Here is a 19,043-nt window from a genome sequence, read left to right on the forward strand (position 1 = left end):
ACATTCTTGCGTGTAGGATGATGTCAACTGAGGGATTGGAATGCATGGTGTATCCATGGTGAAGATGTCAGCTCCATCATGAAATGAAACATATCGATGAGCCAGGCAGAAAGGTGGATAACACCCATTAAGGTGACAAGCACTTTTGGGTTCAAGGTCAGCTCCCTCCTTTAACTGCAAACCCTGGGAGCCTGTGCAGACATGGCACAAGGCTGGTCAGCTGCAGACTTCTGCTAAGTCCACTGGTCCCCCAGACACCACCTTCTTATTGTAGGAGAAAAATGGCAGAGCAGCAACTTCAGCAGCAGGCTGGGATGAGGAAGCATTTTGCTGTTTGATATTTGTGGGTAGAAGCAGATAATGTGGGTGGGAGAGGTGGAAAAGATCAGTTCAAATTAGTTCTACTTGTGCACAGGCTGAACACAGCCATTCTAATTGAATAGGAAAGGAATAGCAATGCCTTTGCAACTCTCCCTTGCTTTGCTAACCCATGACCAAGTTCAAGTATTAAGAAAAATCGTTAGAGTAACATAAACTCAAGAAACTTTTTTTTTTGGTAGAAAAATACTCTTTTCACTGGCTTTTGCTACTTTTCTCTGCAACTGGGTAGGCCTGATTTTTTTTTTCATGAGATATTAGAGCCTAGTACAAATGAAAACGTACAAAAGCTGGGGCTGGTAGACACCCCCTCCATGCTATTATTGTGATTTCCTTACCACTAGTTTTGCAAGTATTAGCAATACTGCCTACAATTTATCTGTGTCCATCTTGTGTATGGTGATTACTGCTACATCATCTCTCTCCACCTGGGCTTGAGAGATCCTCCCAGTAGAATTTTTCACTACTTATTTTCTACACTGATCTGCTACTATAAAGCTTTCTAAGACATATCATATTGCAGTCATAAACTGATTTTAGCCATTAATTAAATGCTGAGAGATGCTCTGCTCTTTATTGCTTTGTGTCTGATTGCTGTGACTCAGATTTCATATACAGATTTTTCTTTTCAATTTCTAAGTCAATTCCCCGCTGCTTAAAATTCAAGTATGTGCTTTTAAACCATTACAGACTGGTCTTGGGGAAGTTTCTTCCAGCACAACACAGTCCCTCACATACTAAGGATAGAACAAATGAATGCAGTGGAAAACGTCTCTCTACTCAGAAGGGAGTGATTCTTTTTAGTCTTTTGATTTTTTAGCAAGCAAATTACTTTGCTTTTTGCGGAAACACTTTGTACTCTTGCCTTAAAATCTGCAAATTATCTCTTTTCTTGGGTTTTTATACATTACAGCAAGATCTCTGATGTTTCTTCATCTTCAGGTAATAAATTCGATTGGCTTCAGGATAGGTGACTTTGGAGAGTGGCAGCTTGTAGATGGCAGAGTTGTTTGTGCTTATTAACAGGAAGATCAGTGCAGACAAGCAAAAAGCCCAGGTTCCTGACGGTACCCCAAACTGCAAATTAAAATACAAACCACCTATTTACTGTGCACCTTTCTTTCATTTGATCCCTCAACACTTAAACAAAACTCAGAGCCAGGTAGCTTGGAAAAAAGCTTTCTCAAGGAATCTTGACTTGGTTTTGCATGGAATCTCTTCCCTGAGGATCTTTATAGGATCTTGACACTGTGCATTAACCTGCCACATCTACCAGCTGTGGTGAGAAGGCTGCCTTCTCTTTGTGCATCTGCAGTGGTCTTGGATGGAGATAAGATAGGAGCATATATCAGAGGCATTCAGCTTTTCCCTGGGCAGTTGTACTGGATGCCTTTTTGCACTTGGGCAGAGCAATTAAACCAAATTTGAGGTTTCTTTACACATGTGGAGGGCTCTTTTCTCAATCACCTCAGGCACAAAGTGTATGTAATTATCTCAGGTGCTGGGGGCTGAGCCGTGCAAGTTTATGCAAGCTCCAAGGAGAAAAGTTATAAGTGGCCTGTATCAGTGGGAATCACACCAAAGCCATGGGCAGATGGTGTCCCCTCTCCTGTATTAGTCCTGCCTTTAGCTCAATGGTTCTCCATGTCTTGGTGTTTTGCCCGATGAGTCAGGAAAATACAGTGTTCTAATCTACTGTTGGGAACAAGGCCTTAGCTGTTACATTACTTACCACAGACAACATGTTAGTTACGGCTGCTCCTAGGTAGGCAGTGAAGAGCGCTGTGAAAATGAAAAAGGTAGTTCCTGGTGAGTTCAGATTCTCATGGAGTAAAGCAGCAAAGACAAACATCTCTCACATTACCTTAGGTAGCTCAGCAATGTCTATGACCATCCCTGGGGATAAGCCCCCTCTTAAAAGCTCTTTCCTTTGCCCTGTGCCTCCCTTAACCTGGAGCTCAAGGAAGGGGCAAAACAAAAGAAGAACTGGAGTGATGACAAATGTGACTGTAAAAACAGAGGCTTTTGAAAAATGCACTGACGTGGAAAGCATGTAGCTTGATAGATTAGGTTAAATAGGAAAATAACCATTTCACCCCCATCTCTCCTGCCTCTAGGGCTAGAAGGTGGGTCAATGAGATACAAAGCTGATCTTTTTTATATGAGCACTGAATGAGCAATAGTTTCACTCCCAGCTCACTGTGATATTGAAATTTCGTATGGAATTGCCTTATAAATAGTTCTTCAATCATTCTGTGTTGCCTAACTCATGTGCTTGGTATCTATTTCACTAGACTGGGAAACTTTATTGTCTAACTACACATGCAGGCTGATCATGAGCCCTAGTTTTCTCAAATTTTAGGTATGTTCTCCTCCAAAGAAGGAATTTGAGCTGGTATCTATGATTGGAGAGAACAATACAAGTCATCTAGCAATGCTGAACAAACACAATACAATGCCTCAAAATTAAGCATCTAATTTCAAAGACCTTAGTTAATCAGCATCCACTGATTGCATCTCTCATTTTAAACCAACTCTTGGCTGGAAGAGAAAGCACTGCTTTTATTTTGTCATGGTACATTAGAGCAAAGGTTCCAACATCTGACTCCATCATTCATCAGTCTTCCCTAACTCCATCTGCCTGTCTAGAGGTGGTCCCCAGGCTTCATCCCACCTCTAGTGTAAGTGCATCTTGTACAGAAATGGGGCACTAGAGAAAATCCATAGGATACGTACCACAGGCAATTGCCAGCAAATGTGTCTGCCAGGTGAAAGCGTAGAACATGCCGCCTATGGCAATGCATGAGAGGGAGCTGTTGTAGCCCCACAAGCCAGAGTAGATTTTGCTAAAAGGTGTTGCTAAGCTCAATGCTGGAAAATAAGTAAAAGATGTGTCATTCCTTGGCCAAAGAGATGAAAGATGATGAGCAATGATATGAATACAGCTTTTTAAGGGCTCTAGCCAGCATACGTACATGAAGTTCTCATTAGTAGTTGTGTTGCTACAGTCTAAGACTAAAGACACTTTAATCTAATACAATCAGGGCAGCATTTCCCAGGTGCTACTGACTCGAATTTGGCTGTGCAATTTCAGAATATACATGAGTGAATGAGTGTATGTGTGAACCTTAAATGTATCTTTAAGGCCTGTACATTCAGATTTATGGCGGTCATTTTTAGTAAGCTGCTCCTAAACCTTTCAGTATATATCCAGAAATGAAGTATTTAATGATAAAAATTCATTTTAACCAAAAATACGCTTCTTTCTTCTGAAGATTTCTGCCCTCAGTAAGTTCACTAGTTTTCTGGTACCAAATGTTAGGAAGGTTTCCACCACCACAAAATGAGGTAGGGAGTGGGGAAATCAATCAGAAGAATTCTTAAGACAGAAGGTTTTTTTTTCAAGCATTCTTCAATGGAAGGAGCATTTGTGACTGTATCATTGTGGCTCATCTTTTATTCTCCATGATTTTATAAAATCAGTGACACACATCAGATTCTTACCTGCCAGCATCCCCACTGCTGATCCAATTGCTGCATGCAGACAAGTAAGAGGAGAAGAGATTAATAAAGCAATCAGGAAGATTCCCCCAGTCCAGGGGTTATCACAGCCATAAACCTGACCCACTCCAACTGGAATGGATTGCAGGAGCTAAAGAAATGTAAAAAAAAAAAAAAAAATAAGATAAGTTTCTTATTGGCATAATTATTATTATTTTTTTTAATACTTATTTTTCTTGGCCAGGCTCATGTTTGGCATTTGTTGGATGAAGTCTGGCTTTATGGACTGCAAGTGGAAAGTCTGGACATTGCTTGGGAGGCAGCAGGGCGTTTCCATAGGGTTTTCCCTTGAATGAAAATGAGTCATGCCTTGCTCCCTATCCATGAGCTCCTCTGCCAGATTTTTTGCTCTAATATCAAAGGTAAATGTCTTTTGTGAAAGGGTTTGCTCATCATCCTTATGCATGCTGCTGGCTTGGCCACTTTTCGCATGCTGTGAATCTAGGAAATGGAAGTGCTCAGGGAGATGATGACTTTGAGAAGAAATTCTCCTCAAGCTGGAGGGTGATCAGGAGTTGGAATAGGAAGTGGTGGAATCACTGGAATCCCTGGGAAGTATTCAAGAAACTGTAAATGAGGCCCTTAGTGACATGGTTTAGTGGTGGCCTTGGTAAAGGTCCTGGGGTAAAGATTGGACTTGATGATCTTAAAGATCTTTTGCAACCTACTTAATTCTATGATTTCTCTGAGTTTGTAGATCCAAGGGTAAAATGGCCAATAATGGCTTGGCTAGAATTACAAGACTTCACTCAGGTTAGGCTATGTACATGATCTACATATATACCTGAAACTTTATTGGGATTCACTGGGAATATGAATGGGAGTTGCTGGGTTGATGGGACAGAGCCCAGCTTCTTCACTTCTTAGCAATGGTTTCAAGACACTTGTCTTCAAAACGTTGTGATCCTCAGTGTGGGACAGTCTACTTCATCATGTTAAACGTTCTTTGAGAAATGTCGCTTGTGGGGATTGACATTTAGTGTCAATTAACTTCCTTTGCTTTATCACTCCCTGGGAACACCTCAAAATAATCTGCTGAACCATGGAGGAAAGCTATTACTCTAGTATCTATACTGTTTATGGCGCTATACAGGAGAGTATAATGTTCCTTTGAAAAAATCCCACCTGAATATTAACTTAAAATATGTGAATATGTGCCTGCACCCAAGTTTGTAAGCATTCTTCCATAGAAATATCTGCTTGCTAGTTTCTAATCAGAAAGATGAAATTTTAAAAACACAGTACTCCATACATGGAAAACTAAAATTAATCTGTGAGTTGACTGGTAGTCCCAGCAAACCTTAGCTATGGGGTGCTGATCAGTGTATACACAGTAATGGGTAATCAGATTCTGCAGACACTTTGAAAATCATAATATATATATTTAGATGCCGTTGCAAATGAAAGATGACAGAAATGAAACATTTTCATTTTCAGGCTATCAAGAATGTAAATTCCTAAAGTAAACCTCTATTGGTTTATAATATTGTTATTATTTGGATAATAGCTATCTTATAAATGCAATTTTGTATTACCAGGCTGTAATGTAGCAATGTAAAGCAAGATCACCTCATTCTATAGTGGTTTCTTTGTAAATGGAGGAGGCTGTTATCTTTGGCATCTTACCATTGGCAGTTCAGCATCTGTCCAGGTGATGTTTGGTGTTGCTGTTGCAGGCTGAATGATAATTGTAGGGAAGAACAGGTTATGTGGTCCTGATGCAGCCAGGTAGAGAGTCAAGGCCAAGTTGAAAGGCAAGGTGAGAACAGGCAGATCCCACTTAGAGAAGACTGACCCTAAAGCGCTGGTGAAAACAGGGCTGAAAGAAGAAGAAAATGGTCTTACTAGGAGCTTGTCAACTAGGCAAAAGTCCCAACTTCAACAAAAACAAACCAAACAAAAACCACCATGCAGGAAATTCACTCTATTTTTTTTTTTAAAGCTGTTTAATTTCCTCAATCTTTCTGATAAAATCAGAGATATTCTGGGCTCATTCAGTAAACTAATTTCCTACCCTTTCCCATGTGATTACCAATGTGCAGATTTCAATGGTGTTATTTAATATGTGGGGTGAATTTGGTGCAATATTTATTTATTGCAACAAATGCATATTGCATGTATATGCTATGTATGTGGAGAATTTGGTGACCATGAAAGAGACAGGATCCTCCACTCTTGTGTGAGATCCAGTGATTTAATGAAATTATTCCTAGCTCACTTGCAGTGTTTACTTTTTTTCTTTAGTACTTGGAGTAGACTGAACCTAGGACATCCAAGCCAGGTCTGAGTGAACTGTGTGTCCTTGTTCAAACTTATGGGTCAGAAAGAAAGGTTGACTTCCAAATTATGCTAAATCTCCCCTGTTAAAATAATGTTCTCCTTGAAATAAAAATGAGTGGACTCAACACAGTAATATGGCTAACATTTAGGGCATTGCATTACACACAATCAGCCATCAATTTTCCTTTTCCCCATTGGGTTTATTTGTGAATATGTGGGTATTTTCTTTGTTTCCTGGTTATATTTGATATTAACATAATGCTACAGATTTAATAGCACACATGTGCCAGTCATGTTTCTTTTCCAGTGTAGTCTGCATAGTGCATAAAACCACAATTCAGTCAGAGTGTGAGGGCCCTGGGACTGGAATAAGAAGCTGAGGAGTCATGTAACTTACCATGTCATAGACACCAGTGCTACAGGCAGTAGAAGCCACCAGTGGTAGTCTCCCTTATCAGAGAAGACAGCCATGAGCAACCCCACCAAGAGCCCATTATGGCCATACAGGCCTGCTGCTATGGCTGATCTGTGGGAAGGGAAATAGTATCTTAAAATCATATCTTTCACAGATGCTTTGCTCACATCAACACCTCCTCCCAGTGCCCACATCACCCTCCCCCCCTTCCCCCCCCCCCCCCCCCCCCCCCCCCCCCCCCCCCCCCCCCCCCCCCCCCCCCCCCCCGTACTCTGTGTGTTGAAGATCTGCCAACGGTCATAATCATAGAATCATAGAATAGTTAGGTTAGAAGGGAACTTAAGACCATCTACTTCCAAACCCCCTACCATGGGCAGGGACATGCCACATTAAACCATGTCACTCAAGCCTCTGTCCAACCTGGCCTTGAACAACACCAGGGATGGAGCATTCACAACCTCCCTGGCCAACCCATTCCAGTACCTCACCACCCTAACAGTAGAGAACTTCTTCCTGATATCCAAGCTAAACTTCCCCTGTTTAAGTTTGAACCCGTTACCCCTTGTTCTATCACTACAGCTCCTAATGAATAGTCCCTCTCCAGCATCCTTATAAGCCCCCTTCAGATACTGGAAGGCTGCTATGAGGTCTCCACACAGCCTTCTCTTCTCCAGGCTGAGTAGCCCCAACTTTCTCATACTGTCTTCATACGGGAGGTCCTCCAGGCCCCTGATCGTCCTTGTAGCCCTCTGGACTTGTTCCAACAGTTCTATGTCCTTTTTATGTTGAGGACACCGGAACTGCACACAATACTCCAAGTGAGGTCTCACAAGAGCAGAGTAGAGGGGCAGGATCACCTCCTTTGACCTACTGGTCACGCTTCTTTTAATGCAGCCCAGGATATGATTGGCTTTCTGGGCTGTGAGAGTACACAGCCAGCTCATGTTAAGTTTCTCACTAAGCAACACCCCCAAGCCCTTCTCCACAGAGCTGCTCTGAATCTCTTCTCTGCCCAACCTGTAGCTGTGCCTGGGGTTGCTCCAACTCAGGTGTAAGACCTTGCACTTGTCATGGTTAAACTTCATGAAGTTGGCATCAGCCCACCTCACAAGCGTGTCAAGGTCCCTCTGGATGGCATTCTTTCCCTACAGCATATCAACCAAACCACACAGCTTAGTGTCATCAGCAAACTTGCTGAGGTTGTACTCAATCCCACTGTCCATGTCACCGACAAAGGTGTTGAGCAAGACCGGTCCCAACACTGATCCCTGAGGACACCACATGTTACTGGTTTCCAATTGGACATGGAGCTGTTGACCACAACTCTTTGTGTGCAGCCGTCCAGCCAGTTCTTTATCCACAGAGTGGTCCATCTGTCAAATTGATATCCCACCAATTTAGAGACAAGGATGTCATGCAACTGAACTTTGATTTCCCATTCTTGATTCCCTTGTCCTCTCAGCACTACCTTTTCTGCAATTATATCCAGCTTCCTTTTGCACCAGATGCAGCTGATAAGGAAGATTTGTCTGGTCTTACAAGACCAGACTATTAGCCAGGAATGGTAGATATGTACTTTTACTCCATGTCGCTTGTTTAACCCATAAATCACCACTGAAGTGGCAGTCTATATTTGAAAGGAAAAACGGTGGACTTACCTATCCTGACCCAGAATAAGTGCTGTTAAAGTGGAGACAACAGTTCCTAAACAGCCTGTGAGTGTCCACCATGGATTCTGCATCAGGAAGCCAGCAATGATGATGATCCCACTCATAGGGTTGTTAACAAACATCACCTGGGATATCCCACGCAGCACCCAGTCAACAAACTGGATCATGAGAGTTTTATCTGGAAGAGATCAAGTTAAATAGGAATAGAAAAACCAAACTAACCAAATATGCAGGTGGTCCTGATTTGGAATTCATTTTTTGAAACTCAGGAAGAGTTTTGGCAGTGGAACTTGGCAGCACAACTGAAGAAATGAATCAACAAGACAGTAAAATCTGACTGGGATTTATTATGGTCTGTAGTGAAATCTTACAGCTGGAAAGCTGAGATGAACTGTGTGATTGCCAGAGTCCTGTGTTATAAAGTACCCCAGACCAGATTCATGTGAACCAGCTAATTTATATCTGTGCCTCAGATGGCAAATCATGTGTGTATCCCATTACTGATTTATTATGGGGACAAAGAACACCTACCTATATGCAATTTAACTTCACAGTGGCATTAGGCTTGACAGAAACTGCTCAGCTGAAAGGACAGGGAGTCTTATGAAGAATGGCAAAGCACAGAATAACCATCCCAAGGTATGTTTTGTAGGATTAAATTTGCTTTGTACATGGCATGTTGGGAGGTAAATGTCATCTCGGTCATCCTCAAGATTTAAGCAGTGTGTGTATCTCTGCACAAAGCTGATCTTTTTTTCCCCACAAAATGGAAATAAATCAAAGCACAGGTTGTTTCTGCACTAGTATAACTTGAATCACATTACTGAGAAGTTAGTTATCACTCCTTTGATGTAATTATTCTTTAGAATCTCCTCATTAGTCACAATGAAGAAGCTTTACCTTTTAGCCAGGCTCCAAATTCCTTCATGTCTCCAGTGAGGTACCCAGCACCTCTGTAGAGCCTCTTCCCAGTTTTGATCAGCAGATTCTGCTTTACTGAGTTTCTTTCCCCCTTGTTTTCTATCTTGGTATCAACATTGTTTTCCATGTTGGTATTCCAACCCTTTGGTAAAATTAAATGGGGGGGGGGGGGGAAAGACAGTTCATTACAATGCTTTTTACTGTTCCCTGTTTATTCACTCATCAGAAAGAGGAAGATCCTTACTTTGAACACCTGATTCTCACATCCTTTTTCATGTGCTTTTGGGACCCTTCTCTATCCTTCCAGGCTTCCATGAAGTCATGGATTTGAACACCACAACAAACCACTTAGCCTTCAGTTAACTCTTACCTGATTTTAACATCCTGCTCAACTACACTATGTGTTCTAGAAATCAAGAAGTTCTTGGTTTAAGGGGTGACTTCAAGAAGAACAAGGTGGCATCAGAGGACACTGGCTTCACAGGAGCTGAAACTTACCTGAAGATCCAACTCCATAAAAATCCACCACGTCTAGGAAGCTGCTTCAGTGATTAAGTTTCCTCTGCTGCTTAACCCATATTTCCAGTATGAATTTATCCATCAGCCACCAATAATAGCTACCTAAAGTTAGGTTTATAAGTCTCTATACTGTCCTTGTTGGGATCACATCCACCTTTCCCATGAGCATGGTTTAGCTAGAGTGTTATTCACGGTGTCTTACTTCGTTACTCACATGTGTATGTACAATAAATTTTTCTTTACTGAACTGTACTTTCAGCTGTCCCATGTTTAGAAGTACTCAGCACTGATTTAGGAGATTGTAGGCCAAATTCAGAGTGTTTGCTTTCCCCAGATAAATATTATACAGCTGTTTGCTCATTCTCCTCCACTCCACAGGGAATGGGGAGGAGAACTGGAATAAAATATGAAAAACCCCATGGTTTGAACTAAGACCAGTTTAATAATTTAAATAAGAGTAAAATATGATAGAATAATAGTAGGAAATAAAGAGAGAAAGAGAGAGGAAGGAATAAAAAAGTAATGCACAATACAATTGCTCACCTCTTGCTGACTGATGCCCAGACCGACCTGAGCAGTGATCAGACCCTTCTGGGTAACTCCCCCCAGTTTATATACTGGGTATGACATGCTGTGGTATGGAATACCCCTTTGGCTATTTCAGATCAGGTGTCCTGTCTCTGCTTCCTCCCGGCTTTCCGTCCACCTCACCACTGGCAGAGCATGAGAGACGAAAAGTCCTTGATCAGGGTAAGTGCTACTGAACAACAACTAAAACACTGACGTATTATCAGCATTGTTCTCAGATTAAAGCCTAAACACAGCATTGCACCAGCTACTAGAAAGAAAAATAACTTTATTTCAGCTGAAACCAGGACAACTGGCCATTATTCTTTAGCATAAAACAAGGTAGGTGACCACATGTAAATAAGAAACTCTCAGGGACTAAAAAAAAGACTCTTATTACATTTAGCAGGCACTATATCAAGACTTAAACAAGGTAGGGGAGCATTATATGCTAAACAGAGGTGTCTAGGGCTAAATAAGGTGTTTAGGAAACACGCACAGGGCTGGCAGAGACTGGATCCCCTATGAGAGGCATGTCCTTTGGATTAGGAGCTGCTGGAATACCTTTTGGCAACTCATGCAGGTCTACACAGCTTCATTCAGGCACATGGATGAGAGACTTTCACCAGCTATAAATACTGAATTTTAAAAACAGTGTTCTATAGCCAGTTCATTATTTGTCTAAAGACCAATTCTTGATATGAAACCAGCAAATTTAAACCAGCCAAAACTTTCCCTGGAATGTACTGTTTTATGAAGAGTAGGTCTAATTCTCAGTAATTGTCAAGACAAAGGATACATGTGGCAAGGTGTGTTGCTGAGTGAACACAAAACCAGAGCTGCTTCAGGTCTCACTGGTGAGTAGCAACTTGTGTAAGAAGTAAAGAATTCAGTTTTGGAGCTAATAGTCTAAATAGGATGATATAAATTATTCATTAAGGACTGTAGTGATAGGACAAGGGGTAACAGGTTAAAACTTAAACAGGGGAAGTTTAGGTTGGATATCAGGAAGAAGTTCTTTACTGTTAGGGTGGTGAGGCACTGGAATGGGTTGCCCAGGGAAGCTGTGAATGCTCCATTCCTGGCAGTGTTCAAGGCCAGGTTGGGCAGAGGCTTGAGTGACATGGTTTAGTGTGAGATGTTCCTGCCCATGGCAGGGTGATTGGAACTAGGTGATCTTGAGGTCCTTTTCAGCCCTAACTATTCTATGATTCTAAGTACTGGAATTAGTCCAGTACTTAGTCCAGTTACTTCCAACTTCAGTAAAAGCCCTTTTGGCAGCTGGGGAAGAGAATCCATACTTCAGAAATGGAGGTGCTGAATATTTAAGCTAAAGCAGCCTCAGCCCTGGGCATTACATTTGCAGATCAATACTTGTGGTAAAGCAGCTCTGAGTCCACACAGGGGAATGGCTGGTTAACGTATATCCTGTCTTGTTTCTTACTGTGTGTTATAAGGGGCTGGTGGTAACTTTTCAAGAAAGAATAAATATTTGCACATATTAGAAATAGACATTTTCTGCCCACTGCAAGGGCTCAGCTAGTGAAAGGGTAGGTTCCACATGAAAGAGGTAGAAGACAGGACAAGTACTTGGAAGAGTGTTGAATTTGACTTTATGTAGGACACGAAAGAAAAAGGAGCTTAACTAAAAGAAGATTAAAAAAAAAGGATGAAAGTGTTGTTAGGGATGGTGTCTCTGTGCTGGAAGGCTGTTTTCTGGCTCAGTTATAATTCATTACTTTCATTCATTAATCTTCCATTTTCTCATATTTTATTCTGAAATAATGGAATAAGTGAATTTGATGCACTTTCAGTTAAATCAAAATTTCCAGTCAAGATAAATGTTCTTCATTTTTCAAGAAAGTGCATTTACATTTTCAATTTAAAGAATCTTTCTCTTTATATGATTTAGGCTTTTTCTGTTGCTAATCTATAAAGTCAAGGGCTGTTGCACTTGCTGAGTGATGCTGTGTGTCCTGTGCTAGCATGCCCAGTATATTTCCCTTGCCTGCCTATTGAGAAGCTGTTTGCATTGCAGGACTCTTCAGTGTGGGAATGGCATGTAAATATGTAAATGGCATGTAAATAATGGGCATGTAAAGGTGTATTGGAGTCACAATCTGGTCCACTTGCACAGTGGAAAACTGGTCAAGTTGGAGGACTTAATTTGTCAAAACTTGATGAATTGCCTTGCTGTGGGATGGTGTTTAAGGGCATACTTCAGGCAGTCCTGCATGGTGCAAATCTGAGAGCACAGAACTCCTTTGCTCTGGGTTTTCATGGGAAGAAATTAAGTTGTCTTGATGCAATTGGGACAGCAAAAAGACCAGGTGACCAGGTGAATCACTTCCATCAACCTGGCTTGATCTTTACCCTCCATGGAAGCTGTGCTAATGCCCTGTCTGCATGCTCTTACAGGAAACTCAAATTTACAGTGGTTGTGAGGTAATCATGGTTACCTCCTGGTCAGTAGCACGGGTCATGTTCATTATGTACCTGCTTGTCAAATAATGTGTGCCTCTAGACAGAGACATCTCACATGAACTTAATCTTTCCTATCAACTCATGTATAGTAAGGGGAAATGAAATCATGACTGAACACCCTTACCACCTGCAGAGCAGCCCTATACATAATGGGTAGGCCAAGAGCACCTTTGGCTTCTGAGGAGACCTTTATGACACTGTAATAGACCCTGATCCAGCCCTATTGGCTTCACAACCACCCTGACTCACACCCCAGTGCTGCATGAGGACTGTCTCTGGTGTGCGGAGGTTGAGCTATTCCCACAGCCCTGAGGCTTGTCCCATCCATCCAGAAACACAGAGCAGGGAGAGTTTGCGTTACTTCTGCTGCCCAAAGAAAGTATAAAGAAGTATTTCTTACCCATGGAAGCTGTGGTTTCCTTATTTGTGGAAGTGTTCAAGGCCAGGATGGATGGGACTTGGAGGAATCTGCTCTAGTGGAAGGTGTCCCTGCTTGTGGCAGGGTGACCTTTAAGGTCCCTTCCCACCCAAACCAGTCCATGACTGTGTGATTCCAAGTAGTACACCATTTAGAAACTGACACCAACATTAGAATATTTTGGGCCGTTTTAATATTTTTTGATACTGTAAGAATCAGTAGCTATCCTATATGCTGAGATTAATGATCTGCTGACACATTACCTTATTTAAGCAGTAGACAATAACAACTCTTTAAGAAAGGACAGAAGACAAAAGATCCCTCATCCCAAAACAATGGAGATGTTCAGAGAATTTTAAGACAGTGAAGTCTGTGTTGTAATTGAAGCTGAAGCGTTCATGTTCTGCATAAAAGCTAGAGTAGAACAGGTCTTCTGAAGGCCTGCTATTGAAGTTAACACACAGCTTTCAGTCAAAGGGGGAATTTCTTTCTTTTAGTGCATGAAGAAAGGAAATGGAAACAATTGTGAAAGGACTATTCTGTTGGAACAGATTGCTTAGCTTCTGCAGGGGTCAGGATTTTTAACTTTAGTTTTTAGTCCTTATTTCTATTTGCCTGGGAAAGCATTTCTTTTTTTATCTCAGATTCTTAACTAAAGCTGTGTTAAGACACACAGCTTGAAGTGCAGTGCCTGACCTCATGTAGGTTCTGGAGTGGTGCTCCGTGGGTTTGGTAGGAAATGCAATGCCGGTGTGTAACTGGTGTGATTAAGGAGCAGCAGTGTGTCTGAATATGGTTTTCATCTCTGTGGTACAAGGACTGATTTGTGCTCTGCTGCAAGTGCAGAAGAGCTACTTAAAACTATTTTCCCATGGTGGAAAAGTGACAGCTAGATGTGGAGCAGTGCTGCTTTTCTCCAGTAATTCCAGATATTTGCTGCCTTCTGCTGCTAGTTATCTTTGTGCTGTTGGATAATATCTCCCTGTCATCCTCACATAAGCAAGAAGGAAATTTTGCAGCTAAAAGTATCTGAATGTTTTTGTATCAGCTATGAAAGGGAACCTGTGAGAACATAAAACATAAAAAATATGTTTTTCTTTTATAAAAACAAAAACATCACAGGGTCAAGAAGCTAATATATTGTTTTATTTATCATCTTTTCAGAGTTAATGAATGTCCCTGTAGCAAAGCACTGGTGTTATGCAACTCCATGTCTCTAAATCAATTTCTCTTCCACTTGTGTACATTTCTTCCATGTCAAGCCATACCTATGGCATCTCAGTAATGACTCATTAAAGCTGCATCTCAGTAATGCCTCGTTAAAGCTGCAGCGAGGCAGACTCTGTGCTGGTGCTGCAACATCTGGCCTGTGACCACTCTTTTACTCACCTGATGAAGTGGAGATAAGCCCTGTCACACATTTGTAAAGTGGTATTAATGGTAAGAGCAGTGCTGTGCTTGCAGCTTGGAAAGGAATAGAGGCTTTGATTTGGCTAATTGCTTCAATACTCCAAGGAATAAATAGTTAATTCCAAGCTGTTGCCTTTGTTTTTAAGAGTTGGTCTTTTATCTCGGAAAATGCAGCAAAGTTATCTAGTACTTTCTCTTCTTTCTAGAGTTTTACTCTCTCCCTGATAAAATCAATGTTATTCTGTAAAGCAAGTGGATTTAAGTTATTGTGTGGTATTTGTTTCTCCAAGAAACTGCTACTGCATGATTAACAGTCATTGAATTTTTTGCATTCTCTGAATTGTTGCTGTGAAGCATGCGGGCAGCCAGCTCTTTGTGTGGCATGTTTTTAGAGGAATTCCTGCATCCAAGTACAATAAGAGGAAAGGGACAGATTCTTAGCATAGCCCTTGTAACATTACCAGTGGTTTAGCAAAGCTGTCAAGTGTAGCATTGTGTTATGCATAGGAACACACACCTGCACAAGCGTACTCACATTCTAGTGCACTTGAACCTCACTGAAAAAAAAAAGGTAGTTCAAGTTTTCCCATAGAAGAGACATTTCAAAGCATTAGTTCAGAAGAAAGCTTATCCCTCAGATTCAAATATTCATTAAGCCCATTCGCAATTCAATTTCAGAGATCTGTCTCCTGGGGACAGAGAAATCCAGACACACTATCACATTAAATCTACATTATTACTATCTGGGCATTTTTAATTTTGCAGAATAGAAAGGCAGTAAAAGGAGAAGTTAAAGAGTTACAAGTTTGTTGGAGTTTTTTTATTTTTTTTAAATTCTTTTATTATTTCTTTTTCTTAGAGGTTCAGCCAACTGGGCTAAGCCCTACTGATAAATCCTCACCCTGCTACAAAATTCTCAGTAACTGGAATCCTTGTAACATTCCCTCACCTCTTTAGAGAGTGCCGTGAGCCTTAGCTGCTCTTGCTCAGAAGGACTACTCAAATGATGTTTGTTAGGCATTTTTGGGGAGAAGAAAGATCCAAGTGTGTCAGTAAGAGAGTGCACTTTCATTGCTGTGCATGAAAAGGAACTAAGAGAACACTCTTACCTCTGTGACGAGCTCAGGGGTGGCAGTTGCTTTGCTGGCTAGGACAGAAAGGCAAGCAGGGCAAAGAGAGTGGGGAAAAGAAAATGCCCCACCAGCTTATATAGGCTAGCATGGCTCCTGTCCTGATATTATTAATTAGTTTGTTTCTCCTCCCACTCGGTGAGCTCCAAGAAAAAATTAAGAAGGTTCTCTCTTGAATTCTCCACCTTTCCTCTTGCTCTGTCCTTGGTGTTTTGCCAGCAGCCTCTACAAATGTCCTGTTCCCTGCTGCTATTTTATTTTTTGTTGTTAATTCTCCTTTAACTCTGTCCTTTCCCCTCCTCTACCATTTAAAAGGACTCAAGGCTTCAAAGTGAACTGTGGGTATACCTGAGCTCAACCTTTCCAGTGTTATTCTTCTTGTCCAAGACAGCTCAGGATCTTTCCTTCTCAAAACACTGATCTGGGAGTGTGCATCACAGTATTACATGTTCAGCAACCTGTCAAGTCATCCCATTTCTAGGTAGTTTTTGGAAGCACTATTTGTTATCATACCGGTCAGAAAGACCTGATGATCTTCTACTGTTTAGTTGCTTTTTATCAGTTATTTGAGAAATTCAAGGGGCATTTTTCCTACATTTTTTTTAACCTGCCTCCTCCCCCGGCTTGCTGGAGAAATCTGGAATATTCGACATGTGGCATATATGAGAGGCTTATAAGGCTGTGAAATCACTGAGAAAGGCAGAGAACAGGATGGAAAGGGAAGTCCTGAGAAAGTGAATTATAGGAAAAAGGACAAAGCTTGAGAGAGTGAATTATAGGAAAAAGGACAAAGGAAAAGCTAGTACACTTAAGGAACTCATTAGGCTAATCCAAGTCGCAGTTTAATTGCCTTTAAGGGGAAAAGACTTTAGGAGTATTTTACAGTGATGACTTAAAGAAGCAAATCCACAAATTCATCCAAGAGCTGGAGTGAACGGTTTGTTGCTGAACCAGAACTCATCTAGTTTTATGAATTTGCTTCATTCAGCTCTTGGAAACAGCCTTATCATCTGTGTGAGCTGAGATTATGTTATTCTCACTATGTTTATTCCCAGGGTGCCTCTCTTTTAATGGAGGTATTTTTAACAAGAGACTGGATAATTTTTTTTCCCCTAAGAACAGAGTATGTGATAGCGTCTATCAGCTTGGCATTGCTGATTAGCAAGGCTCATAAAATCACAGAATCACAGACTGGTTTAGGTTGGAAAGGACCTTAAGATCATCTAGTTCCAACTCCCTGCCAAGGGAAGGAACACCTTCCACTACACCAGATTGCTCAAGGCCCTGTCCAGTCTGGCCTTACCAGCTGCTGTGAGTGAGCCAGACACTGCCAGCCACTGAGTTTGCACCCAGCAGTACATGTTACAAGAAAATTGCAGGAGAAGCTGCTTCACTCCAGTGCAGTAAACTTTTTTTTCTCTTTACTATTAATTTCTTCTGGGACTGCCTGTGCTTTCTCGTTGGTAAAATGAATCTTTGCATCTCAAAAGAAGAGACACGCATTGGGTAATGTGCTTGGGAGATACTCATGGGGAATCTGATCAGACTGAGTTTCAGGCTTTGCATCTCTCATGTTTCAGGGGCACTCAGATAATTTTAAACAGCATCTTTTCTGCTCTGTGTGAAAGGGATGCTGCTCAGGGGGTTGGCAGGATTCACTGTCAGGTAGCGCTACTTTCATCCATTGAGCAGTGGGGTGGCTCTTTCCTTGGGGAAGCAGATTCAGGACCCCCTTTCTGAATCTGGTTCTTTAACACTGACAAGTTGGAAAGGAGTCACAAAAAGGCCACTGGCTTGAAGTGATGGATGTCTTGGAGCGATGTTTTGTTTAGATTACCAGAGCTGGTTAATAATTAACAAGGTCAGAATCTGCTGATGCCTACGTGGGAATGAGGTCCCTGGCAGCAGGCTGCTCTGTAAATTAGAGGCAGAGCAGTGACGATCTCCACTGTTGTGTGGTGGGTTCACTGTATCCTAGGTGCAGCCAGCTATGGGGAGGGTTTCACTACTGCAGCTACTGTCTTATGGAATCCCTGTGCTTCCTACAGTCACCTTTTGAAAAAGTCTGGGGCAGGTCCCCCATTGGGTGCTGGAGTCAGGTGCAGGAGCTCCTGCTCATGGCCGTGTACCTTAGATGGCCAAAGCATTCCTGGTGGCCCAAGGACTGAAATTCCCTATAGGATTAGTGCAAAAAGGCACAAATGGTAGAAATGCTTCCAGGTGTAATCCAATCCATGTAAAGTCAGATGCCCATCATTAATCTGTGCTGGGCACACAGGAACATAGGTATCTTCTTCTGTCTTTTGCGCTTTGGAATTCAAATGGGAAGACTAAAACAGGAGAGGCTATTCTTTGTCAAAAGGATCAAGGTGTGCCATGTGTCTGTTATGCAACTGTTGGGTACCATCTGCCTGGACTGTGCCACCAGCTCTGGGTGAGCACTGGGTAACCACGTAATGATGTGCAAACTGAGCATGGAGGTTACACACATGACAAGAAAGCTGCTTCTTAATTTTAGGCAAGTGTGAAGACCACTTCGTACTGAGAACAAGGCACCTGGGGCTGGTGTCTGACAGTTAGATCCTGTGTGATTTAGGAGGGCTGGGTCTATGGCCTAATTCTGCAGGCTTCTGCTGGTGAAGCTGTTTGATACATTTCTTTTGCCTTCTGTTCTCTGTGGGAAACTGGCTCTGAGAACACCCCTTGGACCGAGCCCAGTGGTTAACTGGATCAAAAGATGGGTTGGTGGCTGGTTCCCAACTAGATTAGCTCTCCCAGAGAAATGCCTGAATAATCCCTGACTGTGTTAGCTCGTGAGTCAGGATCTACATAGCTGCATTAGCTGGGTAGTACTTGAACTTGTCAGCTCTGACAGGAAAGACTTAAGTGTCCCTAATCCAGCTTCACACGCTCTGTCTCCACACTTTTCTCAAGGCTCAGTGGCCTTCAAGAGGCTCATTGAAAACCATTTTGTAGCAGACAGCTGTTATACTGTGGGTTTTGGCTGTGCTCGTCTGCTGAGGTTGCACTGCAGGAATCAGGTCTGCACAGGGAGCTGCATCGGCTGGTGGACTCCATAGGATGCTTTAAAACCGTGTAAATGATAAAAATACCTGGGCTGCAGATGTGTAAAATGCAGCCAGTGTTTGTGGGCTCTGTGTTATCCTTTGCTGGTGGGGAAATCACTCTTCAGAGCTGAGCTCTTGTCACTGGGCACCGTTGAGAAAAGTCTGGCTCTGCTTTCTTTACTCTCCCCCACCAGACATTTGCACCTAAGATCCCACCCTGAG

At 42.0% G+C, this 19,043-nt stretch overlaps 1 protein-coding gene across 1 annotated transcript; it reads right to left on the reverse strand.

The window, feature by feature from the left end:
* Positions 1-1,278: 1,278 nt before the first annotated feature.
* On the reverse strand, positions 1,279-9,352 carry LOC101869321 (urea transporter 2-like). The gene is made up of 8 exons (XM_005145408.3): positions 9,205-9,352; positions 8,293-8,482; positions 6,617-6,745; positions 5,566-5,758; positions 3,883-4,030; positions 3,115-3,249; positions 2,111-2,160; positions 1,279-1,455 (listed from the first exon to the last, which is right to left on the reverse strand). The coding sequence occupies exons 1-8, from the start codon at positions 9,350-9,352 to the stop codon at positions 1,279-1,281; spliced, it is 1,170 nt and encodes a 389-aa protein (XP_005145465.2).
* Positions 9,353-19,043: the final 9,691 nt, after the last annotated feature.

The sequence above is a fragment of the Melopsittacus undulatus genome, chromosome Z (genome assembly GCF_012275295.1).
Source record: "Melopsittacus undulatus isolate bMelUnd1 chromosome Z, bMelUnd1.mat.Z, whole genome shotgun sequence".
NCBI classification, from domain to species: Eukaryota; Metazoa; Chordata; class Aves; order Psittaciformes; family Psittaculidae; genus Melopsittacus; species Melopsittacus undulatus.

Bases quoted from the DNA above. Each gene is read 5' to 3' on its own strand.
- LOC101869321 (XM_005145408.3), bottom strand. From the start codon at position 9,352: ATGGAAAACAATGTTGATACCAAGATAGAAAACAAGGGGGAAAGAAAC. The intron at 5,759-6,616 runs GTAAGTTACATG...TTCTTCTTTCAG, and splicing joins GCACTGGTGTCTATGACATG to CCCTGTTTTCACCAGCGCTT. The intron at 3,250-3,882 runs GTAAGAATCTGA...CTTATTTTCCAG, and splicing joins AGCAGTGGGGATGCTGGCAG to CATTGAGCTTAGCAACACCT.